The sequence below is a fragment of the Myotis myotis genome, unplaced genomic scaffold, assembly GCF_014108235.1.
Source record: "Myotis myotis isolate mMyoMyo1 unplaced genomic scaffold, mMyoMyo1.p scaffold_m19_p_1, whole genome shotgun sequence".
Taxonomy (NCBI): Eukaryota; Metazoa; Chordata; class Mammalia; order Chiroptera; family Vespertilionidae; genus Myotis; species Myotis myotis.
The window spans coordinates 132,677,779-132,696,740 of record NW_023416313.1 but is presented as its reverse complement, the minus strand read 5'-3'; the positions used below and the strand labels follow the sequence as shown (position 1 = coordinate 132,696,740).

At 40.3% G+C, this 18,962-nt stretch overlaps 1 protein-coding gene and 1 long non-coding RNA gene across 4 annotated transcripts in view; one reads left to right on the top strand and one right to left on the bottom strand.

Moving 5' to 3' along the window:
* LOC118677591 (sperm-associated antigen 6) overlaps positions 1 to 3,095 on the top strand; it is a 68,278-nt gene extending 65,183 nt beyond the window's left edge. For all 3 annotated transcript variants that reach the window (XM_036352800.1, XM_036352791.1, XM_036352796.1), the window contains one exon: positions 2,794 to 3,095. In XM_036352800.1, the coding sequence (XP_036208693.1) occupies positions 2,794 to 2,859 (66 nt within the window). In that variant the 3' untranslated portion in view covers positions 2,860 to 3,095. The remainder of the gene's footprint in view (positions 1 to 2,793) is intronic.
* LOC118677607 overlaps positions 1 to 18,962 on the bottom strand; it is a 72,166-nt gene that overhangs the window by 13,152 nt on the left and 40,052 nt on the right. The gene's annotated exons all lie outside the window — the stretch shown is intronic.

The window sequence follows — 18,962 nt, the reverse complement described above, 5'->3', positions numbered from 1 at the left end:
CCAATTTTAGTAATCTTTAAAAATTTCTAATGAAGGTAGTTGGTATGATGAGAGAGAAGGCACCCAGGACTAGAGGTTAGAAGATTTAGGTTCTAGTCCTTGTCCACGCCACAGCCAGAGATATTTTTGGAACTCTTTTGTCTTCTTAACCTCTGCCTAAACTAGGAAGGGGAAGATGCTTTTAGAATCTTCTAATTTGGGGAGAGGGGCATGCATATGTCTTCCACTTGACACATTTCTGATATGAGAACTGTATAATAACCCAAATCCAACATGGATCTATGGTAAGGTTAATTCAATTATATTCTTAACGCCATAGACAGCCCTAGCCGGTTTTGCTCAGTGGATAGAGCGTCAGCCTGTGGACTGAAGGGTCCCAGGTTTGATTCTGGCCAAGGGCACATGCCCAGGAGGTGGGCTCAAACTCCACTTGGGGATGTGCAGAAGGCAGCCAATCAGTGATTCTCTCATCATTGATGTTTCTCTCTCTCCCTCTCTGAAATCAATAAAGATATCTATTTTTTTTTTAAGTTTGAACAACTATTTTTTAAAAAAAAGCCAGAGAGATAAATTGGAATAACAGTGATTGATGGGCAGAAAAAAAAAGTAATTTCCTGGTTTTTGGAGGTTCAATTCTTTTATAAGGAATATATGGTTAGTACCTACCATATAGTAGCACAATTTTTAAAATTTGGGTTTTTATTTGTAATCTACTTCTTGCTATAGACATTAAAAAATACCTTTCTTGCCCTGACCGGTTTGGCTCAGTGGATAGAGCAGGGGTCCTCAAACTACGGCCCGTGGGACACATGCAAATACAAATATTGTATTTGTTCCCGTTTTGTTTTTTCACTTCAAAATAAGATATGTGCAGTGTGCATAGGAATTTGTTCATAGTTTTTTTTTAAACTATAGTCCAGCCCTCCAACGGTCTGAGGGACAGTGAACTGGCCCCATTTAAAAAGTTTGAGGACCCCTGGGAGAGAGCGTCGGCCGGCGGACTGAAGAGTCCCAGGTTCAATTCCAGTCAAGGGCATGTACCTTGGTTGTAGGCACATCCCCAGTGGGGGGTGTACAGGAGGCAGCTTATTGATGTTTCTCTTTCATCGATGTTTCTAGCTCTCTATCCCTCTCCCTTCCTTTCTGTAAAAAGATCAGTAAAATTTTTAAAAAATTAAATACCTTTGTGTCTGACATATTTATAAGGTCTAGGAAGGTGAGGCCTACTTTAAAATTTGTGGCTAACTCAGAGAAAGCAGTTGTGAATACTTTGAAGAGATCCACTTGTTGAAGGACTTTTCTAGAGTAGGCCTTTAGAGAAAAAGCATTCTTTAAGGCAGCTTTTTACATTTGTCTGTATGTATCTGTTTAACTATGGCTACCTATAAGAACACACTATTGAGAAAATACAGCTCTGTTTTGTCCTATAACTTGACAAATTATGGAAGAAATTAGTATACTCTCAATTATGAATTTTTAAGTCAAGCATCCAAGGATAAAGATAACAAAAGACAAAGCAAGTCTCGAACTTTAGGTTTTATCTGGAGAAAGCACCTGAGTATTTGTTATTTCAAGTGTTTTGGAAAGTTTTAAATTACAATTTAGTTTTTTATTCATTTATTATATTCTAGAATGTCTGCCAAATTTTATTTGACATATTTTATATGCATGTAAGTTCTTTCCATGGTATATGAATCATCCTATAATATATAAATAAATGTATTTAATACCTTTATACTAAATCTTGCCGAAACCGGTTTGGCTCAGTGGATAGAGCGTCGGCCTGCGGACTGAAAGGTCCCAGGTTCGATTCCGGTCAAGGGCATGTACCTGGGTTGCGGGCATATCCCCAGTGGGAGATGTGCAGGAGGCAGCTGATTGATGTTTCTCTCTCATCAATGTTTCTAACTCTCTATCTCTCTCCCTTCCTCTCTGTAAAAAATCAATAAAATATATTTAAAAAAATACCTTTATACTAAATCTTTTATAAAATGTTCTATTTATAAATTTATAGATGCCCAAGAACAAATGAAATCAATTAACTTCCTAGGTATGTAGGATGGAATAGTTCTAAAACTCTTATGAAGTAGTTCTATAATATGAATTATACTCCCCAAAATTTTTTTATGTGACCAGACCTGATTAAAACATGCATTGAGAATAATCCCTGAGACAATCTGAATGCAGAAGTTGATTAGTAATGATAGATTATGTTGTCTAACTTATGAAAAAAAATCTATTAGTTATGATCATTAAAGCAACATCAGTCACTTGACATAATAAAACAAGTTGCTTTAATAAAATACTATCACTGGGTCCAAGTAACTTACTTTGAAAATATCCATTCTTTGCCACTGCACTGATAGCCCTTAAATGTCGTTATTTATTTAGCACAGTCGAGTGAGTTGGTGTTCTTTCTTTTTAATCCTCACCTGAGGATATGTTTAGAAAAAGGAACAGAGGAAAGAAGGGGGAGAGAGAAATATCAATCGGTTGCTCCCATATGGACCTCACAGGGGATCAAGTCTGCAACCAAGGTATGTGCCCTGACAGGGAATTGAGCCTGAAACCTTTTGGTGTATGGGATGCCACTCCAACGAACTGAACCACATGGCCAGGGCAATGTTCTTTTCTTGATAGGCTCTAACCTTGTGCACAAGCATTACTGGAGCATAATTATTCAGAGGTTTGATTCATAGAATTATTTCAGATAAAAACAACCTTTTCTTGAATCTTTTGTGCCTACTGGGCTAAATCTTTTCACCAGTATCTAATAAAAATTTTCTTTTTCAGGTATTATTCTCCTGGATATTCAGATACACTTTTGCAGAGAGTGGACAGCTATCAACCACTTACTAACTAAGCAAATTTACATTTATATATTCAAATTCACAGCAGAGTAATTATGAATAATAGTTAAATAAAGGTCTTTCTAAATATTTGAACTAAGTATACTCTAGACTTATTCAATGTAAAGTACCTCTAGGTAATATTTTCAAATTTATGTAATACTTTAAAAATTAGTGGCTTGACTATGTGAGAAACTATTCATGATCTTTTATAAAGGATTTACTCTAAAAGTAAATATAAAGACATTAAATAATTTTAAGGCATTTGTTATTGCTTTATTAAAAACCACACACACACACACACCTCCAACTAGAGACAGATGAAAGATAGTATTCAAAAACTCAGTTCTTTTGGCCAATTCTTCATAGGCATAAGCAAAGAAAACTGGGCTTACAAATTCTACAGGTTATAGAAGGAAAGTAGTTGAAAGAGGAAACTGATGACAGAAGCAGACAGACTCGAATGCTGGTGACATAGATGCACTAACCTAGCACACAGACTCTGTGAACAGCCTGTCAGAGATAACCTTACGAACTTAGGAAACTCCTGTTCATCCCAAGTTTCCCAAGGTCTTTTCTTACCCTACCTAAACCGTCCCTTACCTTCCTGGCCGGAGAGGATAGAAGGTCAACATTAAGCATTATGCTACTGCAGACAAGCTTTCCATTTTCATGGAAAGGTTTCTTAGTCTAGCTCTGCTCATGAATAAACAAGGAGGCAGGCATGTAAAATGAGCCACAGTATTCCTTTGTCCTAGCTTCACCTTCCCAAGTCTCAAAAGTCACATTTTCAGAGATTTAAGACACAATTTGGAAAGAACACCATCAGGCTCAGACTTTACATGCATCTTCATTCCCTTAGGGAGCTAAAATGGGATGAGAGGGGCGTTCAATACAAGTAACAGCAGCATTAGAATTGTCCCTTTCATTTTTCCTGTCTAGTGTGCTTCTGGACTTGGGGATTATGTGATTAGATTTAGGAATCTTGGTTAGTTGGTATGTGTGTATCTTTTGATCTAAAGGAAAAGTCCTGACATGATCATCTCTGGAAAACTGGAAAGGAGTGGATGAAAACCTGGGAGCACCTAGGCCTCGGTGTTTCCAATCTGGCTGGCTTTCAGGTGTCTTTCTCAGACTTTTTATTGCTTCTTTACTGGGTCTATAATATTTGGCCTTCCCTTTGTTCCTTTCCAGTTAATTAATAACCAGGTTATTACAATGGTATCATTCCCCCCGAGGGGGAAAAACACCTCCTGTAATCTTATAAAGGAGAAACAGACGGGTCTGTCTTCTTGTAACTGCTTCCTGCCACCAAGGGGTATAAACCTACCTGTCCCAAGGTTCAGAGGCTCTCCCTGTCTGCCAGAGGAAAGGGGAAGCAAAAAGGAAAGGAGTGCAATGCAGAGAAGAGGAATTCTGCAAAGTCCAGGTGAGTCTGGTGTCCCCTGGGAGGTGACATGGGTGATGCCCAGGAGGATGACTCTTTGGACAAGCTGGCGTCCTTGTTGTAGTCTGGAAATGACCAATTTGACAAGGTTAAAAAGCACAATTGAACAGTGAGGAAACTTATAACAACTAAAGGTATAGTGAGAGGCAAAACCCATTTGATAAAGGGAAAGATTAATTAGTTTCCCCGATTAGGTTAGAGGAGTGGCTTCCCTGGAGGTAGGTGTGTTGTAACTGTCTGAAGTCTTTTTGTCCTCCATAGTTAATCTAAATTAAGCTAAGGAAATATTTGAAGGTTTCCCCCATGAGAAACTGTGGGCCTTCTCTGTCTGACTTGTTTGGACAGAAAAGGGAAAGCAGTTTCAAGTGAAGCCGATAGACCATTCATCTTTCACTGACTTAGCCTAAGTCCAGATCGCTGAGTCTCATTTCAGAGGACGGTGATGCAGATGGTTTCTAAAGTGAGGTCTATATTTTGTGAGCAAGCAATCAGGTAAATATGGACATAGGCACATATTCTATGATAACAGAAGCAAGAAAGGTTAATGTACACAGCAAATCATAAACCAGTTGTGAAGATTTCCATATGCAAGGCTTTGCTGGAATGAAAGCAGCGACAATCTGATTGCAGTTAGAACATCTCTGGTGATATCATCAGATGCCGTATGGCACACACAGACACAGACTTAAACACAAAACTCTGAAGACAGTTAACTGCACCCGAGTCCAACACCCACAACTGGGCATTGCAGTTTTCATTGAAACACAACTTTTCTCCCTCATGTTTAAGGAGACTGTATTAAGTCCAGTTTTAGTTTGACTTGTTTGCATAAACACTACAAGAGTAGCAATTGATCAAATTTGTTTAGCTAGAATCTCACTTATTCATAAGGAATCTTTAGGTTGACTTTTAGTCAGCAGTCAGCCCCTCACGGCAGAGAAGCCAAGGCCCATTTGCCGTTAGGCTGTGTCCGGAACACCTATCAAGTCATTACATCCTTGAGGTCCCCAAAGGCGTTCTGAGGTTCATTTATTGTTGTATTTCAGGAAAGCAACCTTCAGTCCTTCCCTGGAAAGACTGCCGTGAACCATGTGACCAAGCAAGGTGTCAGGCCATTTCTGCCAGTGGCTCTGACTGGCTTCGATCAGTTTGAGAGTCAGTCTCAGTTCTGTAAGGCATTCTGGTGGCATCCAGAATCCAGGCTTGTCTCTCTTAGACAGGTCATTCCAGTCAGTGTCTTGGTCAGTGAGACCACATAGTTTGGAGCTGGTCTTACTGGATTTATGCAAAGAAATGTACTACCATGACTTACTCATTAAGCACTGCCAAATTCTGGAGGGACACGAAGGGAGAAAAGCTAAACGTGAGTAATTAGCATTCCCTAGATTGGCAAACACATTCCATAACTTTTAGAAACAAAGGCTTTTTTTTTTTTTTTACTGCCAAACATACTGACACTTTAAGAGACATACTTCCATGGTGACAGGTATACAGCAAAACTCACTGATTCAGCAAACCACAGGTGAACTGGATTTGACTGACTGACTTAGCTAGCTCAGGCTCAGATGAGATTTGTCTCTCAGAGTCTGCAATCCAGCAGACGACTCAGATAAGCCTACTGGAGACTAGGCGTTAGCATTACGAAGGCAGGCAGTTTTTCTGTTTCTAGACAAACCCAGAATAAAATCCCATGCCAGAGTGGGCACTCTTGAGGAATGGAAGTTGTATTGCTGTTGATTTCAAGGATTTTTTTCATAATACAACAAGGAACTGAAAACAAAATTATTTGCTCCCCTCCCCAATCTCGAAATGGAAACATGCTTTAAGCAGTGGTTCTCAACCTTCCTAATGCCCGACCCTTTAATACAGTTCCTCATGTTGTGGTGACCCCCAATTCCATTGTTACAAATTGAACATAATTAAAGCAGTGATTAATCACAAAAACAATATGTAATTATATATGTTTTCCGATGGTCTTAGGCGACCCCTGTGAAAGGGTCGTTCGACGCCAAAGGGGTCGCGACCCACGGGCTGAGAACCGCTGCTTTAAAGGCTCTGTTTCTTTAGGTAAACGTGGGGGTGACTGTGAAACTTAAGCCCTGGGGTTAAGTAAAGGGGTGGTGGGTATCACTGGTTTCTGAACTTCGGAGCAAAAGACAGGCACCTGCCTCACTAAACATAATGAAACACATCAACATTTTCACTATCTGCATAACTCAGTTGAACCAATACTTTCAAATAACCAATGAATGCATAAATACTTTTAAAGGTGGTCAGTTTTAACTTCTAATACAGTAAAAATATCGCTAAACACAAAAGCCCTTTGGAATCCTCAATGATTGTAAGTTATTGTTACGGAATAAAGTAATGGAGATCAACTTAAGAAAGTTCCCGAATCACGTAATTCTTTTTTCCTCTTTCTGCACGGTTTCAGCCGTCCTTTCAGAGCGGACCAACAGCTGCGTGTGTGTGTGTGGGGGGGGGGGGGGGGGGGGGGAGCGTAATACAAAAAACAGGTTTATCAGTTGGAAGGAATCAAAGGTTTTTAAAAACTAATTGATTTTTAAAAGCCCTTCCTTTAAGTTTCCGATGGGCACAAAGCCCGAGTGAACGGCCAGAGGGACGGGCAGAACTCCCAGAACAGCGGCAGGGGGGCTGGGAACCTGCGAGTGAGCAGGGGCAGCGGGGGTGCTGCCAACACCTGCAGTGTCCCTGCGACTCCCGCCTCCTCCCGCGTAAGGCGTCTGGGGAGAGCCGAGGGGCCGCTCCAGGAAAAAGGGGGGGCTCTCTAAACCCCACGCCGCCCGCAACCCCCTCAGACCTCCTGACTCGGGTCCCTCGCCGCCGCCCCCCACACACCGCGCCCCCCACCAACAGGTCCCGGTCCTCCCCCTGCTGCTTCCGGAGGGTCTCCGCCTTCAGAAGGTCCACATCGTAGCCCGGGTTTAAGCTCGAATTTCCCTCTCCAGTTCCTTGGCCAAGTTTCCCCAGGCCCGGCACGGAAAACCCACCAAAAACTGCGAGCCCAACAGAGGCCGCTTCTGGCGGAAGCTGAGGTGAGCGACAGGAGGGAAGAGAGCGCCCCGGCGCCAGTTGTTGACGGAGCCGCCGTAGATGAGCGCCCCCTGGCGGCGCCCTCCGGAAGCGCACCTGTAGTTTCCATCACTACCGATAGAAACGAACGTGGACTGGATGAAACACGAGTCTTGAGTCGTGTAGAGGTCCACATGCTTCATTTTTTAAAAAAATATATTTTATTGATTTTTTACAGAGAGGAAGGGAGAGGGATAGAGAGTTAGAAACATCGATCAGCTGCCTCCTGCACACCCCCCCACTGGAATTGAACCTCGGACCTCTCAGTCCGCAGGCCAACGCTCTATCCACTGAGCCAAACCAGTCAGGGCCCAAGTGGAATTTCTTGGGATAAAAAATACAATATCTGAAATTTAAAATATACTGATGACATTAACAGCATATTAGACATAGAAAAAAATGTCAGTGACCTTGAAGACATCACAGTCCTTATGATCTAAAGATGAAATAAAAAGAAAACATTTTTTAAAAAAGAAGAGAGCATCAGTGACCAGTGGGGCAGTACCAAGAAAACTAATATATCTTTAATTAGAGCATCGATAAGGTCTTTAGGGGAGGGGCAGATATTTCAAGAAATAATGGCCAAAATTTTTCCAAATTTGATGGAAACAAGAAAACACACAGATCCAAGGAGCTCATGAACCCAGCAGAAAACTACACCAAGGCACATCATAATCAAATTTCTGAGAAGCAATGATAAAGGAATACATTAAAAACTGCCCCCCCCCAAGTTATTATGTAATGACCAACAAGAAGAGTAACTACAGACTTTCTATTACAAATAATGCAATCCAGAAGACAAAGGAGTGACATTTTTAAAGTACTGATTTCCACACATCACCATCTGTAATTGTTGGAGTAAATAGACAGAAAATCAGTAAAGTAATAGTAAGCTTGAACACAATCAACTAATATGACCTAATGTAAATTTATGAATCACTCCATCCTAAACTTCAGAATGCATACATGCTCTTTTAAAATCCATTTGGAACATGCACTAAAACAGATCTGGGACATCAAACAAATCTGAATAAATCTAAAAGTATTAGAAGCATACAGTGAATGTTCTCTGATAACAAACAAATGGAAATAGAAATCATCACAAAAATTCCCAAGTGCTGGAAATTAAAGAACACAATTGTAAATAACTCACAGAGTCAAAGAAAAAATTACAAGGGAATTTAGAAAGTGTTTTGAACTGAGTGGAAATGAAAACACAGGGTATAAAACTCGGTGAAATAAAAACCGAAATCTCCTAACCCTGATAAACTGACTGGAGAAGTTACCAAATATTTAAAGAAGCATTGGAACAAATTCTGGACAGTATCTTCCATAAAATGGAAGGTGAGAGAATACTTCCCAACTTGTTTTATGAGGCCAGCATTGCCCCAAACCAGTCAGGCTGCAAAGAAAAATTACACACTAATATCTATCATGAACCTAGACACAACATTTCTTACAAAGTACTAGCAAATTGCAACCAACAATGTATAAAAAGAATTACATGTCCTAATAAAGTGGTATGCAAGGGTGGTTCAATACCTCCAAATCAATCAATATAATCCACCATATTAATAGGCTAAAGAAGATAAGCATGGGACCATACTAAAAAGCATTTGACAAAATCCAACACCCACAGCAAAAGACAACAAACGCAGAAAAAGTATTTTCAAAAAAATAAAACGACCCTAACCGGTTTGGCTCAGTGGATAGAGCGTCGGCCTGCAGACTGAAGGGTCCCAGGTTCGATTCCGGTCAAAGGCATGTACCTTGGTTGCAGGCACATCCCCAGTAGGGGGTGTGCAGGAGGCAGCTGATCGATGTTTCTCTTTCATTGATGTTTCTAACTTTCTATCCTCTCCCTTCCTCTCTGTAAAAAAATCAATAAAATATATTTAAATAACAAAAAAAAAAACAAAACACGACCCTATAGTTAAAATCATATTTAGTAGTGAAAGACTCAATGGTGCCCCACTGGGTTAAGGAAATAACCCAAATGTATATCAACTAATGAATGGATAAGCAAACTGTGGTATGATACATTCAAAGGAATGCTATTCTGCAATAAGAAGGAATCAACAGCTAAGACATGCAACAGCATGAAAATGTCTCAAAACAGTATGCAGGTGAAATATTCTAGATACAAAATACCACACACTGCATAATTCCATTGATACGGATTCTTTAAGTTAAAACTAGGGCAATAGAGAGCAGATTAGTTGTTGCCAGAAGCTGGGGCTTGGGCTAGAAAATGACTACAAAGGAGCAGGAAGGAACTTTTTGGGGTGAGGGGTGGAAATATTTCTATATCATGGAGTAGTAAAAAAAAAAAATGGTATGTTCCATACTCCTCTGACCGCATCCACCCTTAGCACCCTCTACTACCCACTTCCCTGTGCTAACCACCACACCCAAAATACACACTCCACCCGCTTTTGGAGGAGGGTACCATTTGTGACAGCAGCTACTACAGTTCATAGCACCTGAAAGGAGGGACAAGACATTGCAAGTGGGCAATAGCGATGATCATGAGAAAAGCTGGCTATGAAGAGCCCCAACTGTTAGAAAAATCTATCAAAACACACATGCTATATTTCATCATTTTAAGATGCTTTCTTTTCACTTAAACTTCTCTGAAATAGGGATGCATCTTTCGGTTGATGGCACCATGCAATTATCATTGGGTGTATTTATTTTTCTTAGCAGTAAATTTTTTTAAACATTGCATCTTAGAATTAATGGTAGAATTCTTACTCTGAATTCCCACAGAGGCAATAAACTGCAGAATGACTGGACACAGGAGCCATGAGATTTTGCTGTGGATAAAGGAGCAGAGATGAGAGCCAAGGCAGAATCCAGAGGACCAGAACCCATACCTGGGCTAGAGTGTCCAAGTTAACATTATAAACTAATAGCCTTGCCCACACCTATTCCTGTCCTTAGTTAAGGCTGAGGAAGTACTCTGGGAAGTGATACCACAGACTTTGGAATGAGGAGTCATTCATAAAAATGCTGGAAAAGATAGTAGTAGGGAAAGATTAACAAAGCAGTCCCATCTCCAGCAGGTGGTACCATAAATGGACAGACTAGCTTAGGCCTGGTTTGCTCAAGGAGTATGGTTGATCAGTTACACTATGAAATTAGATAACTAAGGAACTTGCCACGTGCTCCTGTTGAACTAGAGAGCAGGGCCACAATACTACAATTACTTAATCTTTCTGGATTTTAGTTCTTCATCTGTGAAATAGGGGATCATAACACCTACCTAATAAGATGAGTGTGTTGATTAAAAAGAGATAACATGGCCCTAGCCGGTTTGGATCAAAGGATAGAGCATTGGCCTGAGGACTGAAGGGTCCTGGGTTCAATTCTGATCAAGGGCACATGCCCGGGTTGTGGGCTCCATCCCCAGTGTGGGGAATGCAGGAGGCAGCCAATCAATGATTCTCTCTCAACATTGATGTTTCTCTCTCTTCCTCTCTCATCCTACCTGAAATGAATAAAAATATTTTTTTAAAAGATAACATGTAAAAAGAACTAAAAGTAATAGTGCCTGACATATGGTAAGTATTTAGTAATTTATGTATCATTATGGTCATTTCCATAAATATTTTTAAATTCATCCATCCATCCATTCATTCTTTCTTTCAAAAAAACATTTATTTAGCAGCTACAATGCTAGGAGCTGAATGGTTTATTGTATTTCATCACTGTTCTTTAAGTCTTCCCATCCTCAATATATTTTATTTCTGCTCCATCATCCTTCCAGTTAAACAATTAGTTGACAACAGGGCCAGAATTTTTACTCTTTATATTAAAACCAATACTATAGATTCATCATAGAAGATACCAGATGTTAGCATACCAACAAATAGTTTCAGGTGTACAACATAGTGGTTAAACATTTATATAATTTGTGAAGTGATCTCCCAGATAAGTCTAGTACCCACTTGGCACCATATATAGTTATAATATTATTGATTATATTCCCTATGCTGTACTTTACATCTCACAACTATTTTGTAACTAACAATTTATACTTCTTAATCCCGCCATCTTTCTCACTCATCTCCCTAACCCCACCCTCCATCCGTACTACCTATGAGTCTGTTTCTGTTTTGTTTGTTCATTTATTTTGTTCTTTAGACTTCAGCCCTAACCGGTTTGGCACAGTGGATACAATGTTGGCCTGCAAACTGAAGGGTCCCAGATTCAATTCCGGTCAAGGGCATAGATTTTACATACAGTGGGGCCTTGACTTACGAGTTTAATTCGTTCTGTGACTTAGCTCGTAACTCAAATTACTCGTATGTCAAATCTTAAAGTGAACGAGTGAGACACGTGCTGCTGGGCTGATGTTGTGGCGTTCACTGTGACGTTCGCTGCGCCAACTAGCGGTGGGGTATCTGAAGCTGGCTCATAACCCGAATTTTAGCGCGCAACTCAAAGCAAAAAATCGGCCGAGAGATGGCTCGTTTCTCGAAAAACTCGTTAGTCGGGACACTCGTAAGTCAAGGCCCCACTGTATAAGTGAAATCATATGGTATTTGTCTTTGTCTAATTTCACTTAGCATAATACCCACTAGGTCCATCCATGTTGTCACAAATGGTGAGATTTCATTCTTTTTATAGCCAAGTAATATTCCATTGTATATATGTACTACCATTTTTAATCCATTCATCTATTGATGGGCACTTGGGCTGCTTCCATTTCTTGGCTTTTGTAAATAATGCTGCAACAAACATAGTGGTGTGTGTATCTTTTCAAATTAGTGTTTTGGATTTCTTCAGATATATACCCAGAAGTAGAACTACTGGGTCATGTGGTAGCTCTATTTTTAACTTTTTTGAGGACCCTCCATACTGTTTTCCATAGTAGCCTCACCAATTTGCAATTCCACCAACAGTGCATGAGGGGGTCCCTTTCTTCACATCCTCCACATCATTTGTTTATTGATTTATTGATGATAGTCATTCTTACAGATGTGAGGTGATATCTCATTGTGGTTTTAATTTGCATTGCTCTAATGATGATTGAACATAAAGATAATACTCAACTGGTAGAGATTTTTATGCCTTTTTTTATTTCAGAGAGGAAGGGAGAGGGAGAGATTGAAACATCAATGATGAGAGAGAATCACTAATTGGCTGCCCTCTGCACACCCCACAGTGGGGATGGAGCCCACAACATGGGTATGTGCCCTTGACCAGAATGGAACCCAGGACCCTTCAGTCCACGGCCAACGCTCAATCCACTGAGCCAAACTGGCTAGGAGTATATGCCATTTTTTATGGTCTTGATTAGAGGAAATTATCCAGGATGTGTTAGTGCCCCAATGTTACACCTAGAAGCTGTACATCCTACTTCCCAAGTTTGCATTTCTCCCCTTGAATTCTAAGCCCCTTAACCATTCGAAAGTGAAAACTTACATACACACCAGAGGTTTCTCAAACTTGACTGCTCTCTAGAATTATCTGAGAGCTTTAGGAAAATACTAATGCCCAGGTTATTCTAGACCAACTGTACCAGAATCTCTCAATGTGGAGTCTGGACATTAGTCATTCTAAAAGCTTCCCAGATGATTCTAATGTGCATCCACCAATTGGGAATCACTAGTAGAAAATTAAACACCAGTTCTACAGTGTGAATATCACACATGTATTACAATACACTTTTCAATGTCATCTCTCCCAAAAGGACTTTGTCAAGTACATACATAGTCCATACAAGGTATAGCACTAAGTGTTGACTATCATGGCATCCTTTTTTTTTTAAGTCCCCATAACACTTTATTTATAATGTTGTTGTGACCAATAGACTGTCTTATTGTGTAGCTATTTTTGTACATATTTAAGCCATCTTTCAGAATATACCTTTCTTAGAGGCAAGAAATATGCAAGTGCCCTTTAATGTCAGTACTTTGTTAACTGATTTTTTAGTTGCCCACCTTATTATTTCACCTTGGAATGGCTCTGCATCCATCTTTCTAGCCTTCATTCCCATCATGCACCTCCCCTCTATTACACCAATAATCTTTTCCTATATTCAATTCTCACCTCCACACACTTTATTTTTGTTCTCATAGATTTCCATTTACCAATCATCCTCATTCTTTCAAGTGTTTAATCCCCAAATATTACTGGAACAGCTTGACAATCCTTCCTCTCCCTCCATGGTTCATCCTACTATCTCTTTGCCTCATTTCTTTCCCCTATTAATTAACCACCACCTTCTAACTTCCCCATTGGGGTATTAGCCCTGTTCAAAGGAACCAGCTGTTAAATGGGAGGGGCATTCCGGAGCATTGTTTCTGGTCAGTTTTGGTGAAGTGTTCAAAGAAAGCTAGACCTTGAAACAGAGCAAATGGTGGCAGTTGGGGGAGAAGGACCTGATCATTCCACATTGAGTAAGCAGGATGGGGGGTAGGCGGGGGAAGAGAATATGGGCCATTGTTAAAATGCCAAGTGGAAGCGGTAAGCCAAGAATATAGCCAGCAAGTTCCAGGATCCAGCCAATATCCAGACAGGCTGCAGTGAGGGACAAGTAGAGAAGAAACATGGTAGCACAGCGCAGAGATCAAAGTCCATCAGCAAGACAATGAGATAAATACGCATTTATAGCTGCCTAGTTTTAATGGCACGCCACACCTCTTTTTTTACTGCACCCCGTCAGTCTTAAGTGTTCATACTTAAATGCATTCTGACTGCTCCCTAGAGACCTTTCTCCAGAGTGTTGCCAGATTGGGACTTTGTGGGACAAAGAAGTGAACGTTTCTATGAAGCTGTAGTCATTACAGTAGATAATAGGCTGGTATGTTAGTTTCTTTTTTTTCTGATATGTAAGTTTCTTATATGTGGTTCCTATTAACAGGGCTGGGGGAGAAATACCTGCCATTAGTAGGTAATGTCAGGTGTTGTGGGGGCTGGTATGAACCAGGCAGAAGTGTCAACTCAGAGAGGTGGAAGCAGAGATAATATTAGGGGTAAATGCAAGATGTTGTGAAGAGAAATCGGAAGTCCGTGCCCCAAGAGAAGAGTACAGTAGGAGGCAGGGGCAGGGAATCAAGAGCCGAAGAGAGCCAAACTATTTCATGTAGCAGAGTGCAATCATGAAATAAACATTTGGTACTCCGGGCTATACACAATGTATCAGAGCAGCCATCCATTTACTTTGAGCATTGGACTGATGGCTGGGGGAATTGGCCAGTTTAAAGACATAGGATCAAGTTAGTGTCCTCAAATAGATCCCTCCTATCAGACAGGCTAGATCCAGAGTTGTCCATCTGGGTTTTCTTCATGGAAGGTGATTGCTCTTTGAGGTACATGCGAATACCCTTTGAGGATCTTTCAGTGTGTGCCCCTCCCATTGGATCGGAGTTGGAACTTGTCTTGGAGGTTGTGCTACATCAACCTCACTACCTATTTCTTTGGGACCTCATATAAGATTGCTGGGAGAGTCTGTAGAGTGAGTAAAAGAGGACAGGTGCTGATATTTGAGGTACAACATGTACAGAGGGAACTAAATATGGACGGCAATCAGAGCTATAAACTTTGTAATTACCGAGGGCCCTAGATTCTCTGGCAAAGACCGATGGGAAGAATGGTAAAAGGAGAACCAGATCTCCCATCTGAATCATTCCCCTTGTGATTTGGTACTTAATGATGGCCTGGTACTGCCATGTCCCTTGTGGTACTAGAGGTTGTGCTGTAGGTGTTTCTGAACAGCCAGAATTCCTACATAGATTTGACCAGCCGCTGGGTTCACAGAGGTTCTGGACGATACCAGGAAGACGTGGTGGTAAAGCCATAAATGCCACAAAAGGGAGTATTCGGGGAGGGGTTGAGTTCAGAGAGGTATTATAAACAAACTCAGGGGTTATTTCTAGACTATTCACTTATCTGTTCATCTTTGCTCTCATTAAGGTGGACAAAGAGTGCCACATTCTTAGCCTCCTCTGAATATTGTTGTTCTCAATAAATTCTGTAGCTCAGCCAGTGTGACTCAGTGGTTGAGCATTGGCCCATGCACCAAGAGGTAACAGGTTCAATTCCCAGGTTGTAGGCTTGATCCCAAGCAGGGGGCATGCAGGAGGCAGCTGATTGATGTTGATGTTCCTCTTTCATCGATAAAATATCTCTATCTCTCTCCTTTCCTCTCTCTCTTAAGCCAATAAAAACATTAAATAAATAAATAATAACTTCTGTAGCTGCATAAGAATATCTGGGCACTGGATGATGGTGACTTTCAAACTATCCCAGGAGGATCATTCCTGTAGACAATATTTCAGAGCCCACTGAGTCACAAGACATTGGGCACAACCCTGCCCTAACCTCCCTCAAATGTGGGGCACAGGACCTACTCAGGGGCCAGAGCCCTTCGCCCTTAGCAGTAACTTGATGGGGCTGAATGACAACTCTATCAATAGCTCTTCCTTGGCCTTGTCAGGACCACTCTCCAATCCCACAAGGTAAATAACATCACCCCTGAGCGAACAGAAACATGGCATGATTAAGTAACTTGCCCACAGTCACACAACTATGAGCGGGAGACACAGAATTTGAACCTGGGTATGCCTTATTTCAAAGTCTATGATCTCATTGAGTATGTTAGTACTGTGTCAAGGTAGGTACAAAGAAGCACAGCTGAAGGACAATGGTTAGGGCTTTTGATTTCTTTTATTTATTTATTTATTTATTTTAATATATTTTATTGATTTTTTACAGAGAGGAAGGGAGAGAGATAGAGAGCTAGAAACATCGATGAGAGAGAAACATCGATCAGCTGCCTCCTGCACACTCCCCACTGGGGATGTGCCCGCAACCAAGGTACATGCCCTTGACCGGAATCGAACCCGGGACCTTTCAGTCCGCAGGCCGACGCTCTATCCACTGAGCCAAACCGGTTTTGGCAGGGCTTTTGATTTCTATATTAATTCCCATCATGGCCAAAAGGGAAGGGAAAGTGACTTGTATAAATTATGGGCACCTGGTGGCCTAGAAGGGCACTGAAGCCCAGTTACGCTAGAAATCAATATACTAAGCCCAATGTGAAGACTTTCAGTAAGTAGGTCTTCCTTGGGGTGCTTAGAAATAGATGTTTTGATTGTTATTATTGTTTGTTTTTATTTTTTCATCAGGATGAAACCTGCTATTGGTGGTTAAATAATGACTTGCTGGAAATGGCTACATTTATATTCACTCAAGGCTTATTCCAGGATCTAGGATACATTAGAATACTAATTAATTTATCAAAATAATCATTTAAATAAGAGAAGGAATTAGTCTAAATAGGAAGTAAGAATTACATAATCTTTAAAACCAATATAATCATATTATAGATATTTGGAAAACATAAAATCACACAATTCCAACTCCATCGCACAGTCACTGTTACCATTTGATACAATTTATGTATATATTTTATGTGCATATCTATAGACTTTATAATAAGTGTGTGCATATTATTTTATATCCTGCTTTTTTTTCTTAATATTATACATGCACTTTCCCTTTTTGATTAAGTCTTCATAAGTTTGTTCAGTTAGTTACATAATCTTTCATTAAGTGGGCTATAACCAACATTTATTTAAATCATTCCCTTGCTGTTGGATATTTAGGTTGTTAAAACTTTTTACTATTATAAATTTGAACATCTTCATGCAAATAAGATTTTATTTGCATAAAATATTTTAGATTCATTACTTTTATGTTCACTACCTCTCTAGGCCAGATCTTAAGCACCACACACCTCAATTAATGGATTAACATCCTGGCCAGTTTCCCCTGCTTTTATCCTGTATAACACTAAGACATTACTCATCCTAAAATTCTACTTTCATCATGTCACTTTCATACTTAAAATATACTTATCAGCCTATCTTCCAAGTAGTATGATTTGAGTATTCTTATAACCATATAGACCAAAATGTAAAACAAATCAGGCCTCCAAAGGCTAAGCAGAGGAAATCAGAAAATAAACTGGAACTAGTGAGACTAGATTTAGGATACACCAACTGAAAAATATTGGGCCCCAAGATACATGCTACAGTGTCCACTGGACAAGAAAAACTTGGGCCATTTCAAGTTGGACCCACCGAGAAGGTCTCATGTGGTAAGTCGAGGGCACAGCATTGATGGTCCCTGAGTAACGGTAACAAACACAGCCAAGTAGAACCAAAAATTAGAGTCCAAGAGAAATTTATCCAGGATGACCTAGACTTAGAGTAGAGTGAGCAGTGTCAGACACCCTGGAGCACAGCAAAAACTAGACAGGGAATCAAAGCCCAGATGAATAGGTCTAGGTTTGTGGCATGGCTCCAGAAATATCACAATTCTAGATGGAACCAAGGCAGAAGCCTAGTTGTATAAACTAGGCCTTCGTGGGGAACAATAGGGAAGGCTGTGCCCATATGCAGCAGGCAGGTTTGTAAGCAATCAGATTTTGAGGGAATCAACACCGTAGATGTCTGGTTGAGAGCAGTACATCTGGAATTCATGGACAAGGCTTCTTAATCTATTACCCACGGACTGAGAATATCTTTTACTCAAAGACTGTGAAGACAGCCTGCTGATGTAGGTACCCACTGTCTGTAGGTAATAGAGACAGACAACCAGGAAGATCCTTCAACAAAGACAAAATAATTAAAACACACACATATATATGTATGTATTTATGTATGTATGTATAATCAAATGCTTGTATGGTACAGTCCACCAGCTTTTTAGCACTCATTTCTTTTGGTATGAAGGCACTATACTGTAAAAAACATATATAATGCTCTATCAATTTCAAAAAAACAATACCTTAATGTAAATTACCTGTTTCTCCACAAATTGAGAATTAGCTGAAAGCTGATTTAGGTTAACGGGAAAGAGGGGGCAAGAAGGATTCAGAATAAGTAGTGAATTATTGGCCATTGTATTAGCCAAAGAATGAGGGTTCTCCAGAGAAACAAAACCAACAGAATATATACATATGTATCTAGAAATATATACCTAGAAATATATGATATATATATATATATATGAGAGAGAGAGATTGAGATTGAGATTTTAGGGAATTGGAATTAGTACAAGCAATTGTGGGAGCTGAAAAAATCTGCAGCATAGGCCAGCACATTGGACCCAGGAAAGAGTTCATATTGCAGTCCTGACTCCCAGGGCAGCCTGGACGTAGAATTCCTTCCTTTTTAGGGAACCTCTGTCATTTTCTCTTAAGGCACATTATGAAGGGTAATCTGCTTTATACAGAGTTACTGATTTAAATGTTAGAAACATTGGACTACTTGGAGAGAAACCTTATAACCAAGGATGTAAAGTGCAGACTCCATAGTGTCTGGTAAGAAGAGTGGAAGTGACCAAGATGGCAGCGTAGGTAAATGCCTGTACTCGCCACCTCCCACAACCACATCAAAATTATAACTAAAATACATAACAACCATCATCCAGAACCACCTGAAAGCTGGCTGAATGGAAGTCCTACTACTACAGAAGCAAAGAAAAAAGCAAATTGAGACCAGTAAGAGGGGCAGAGGTGTGGAACAGGCTGGTCTGACCCCCATGTGTGGTGTTTT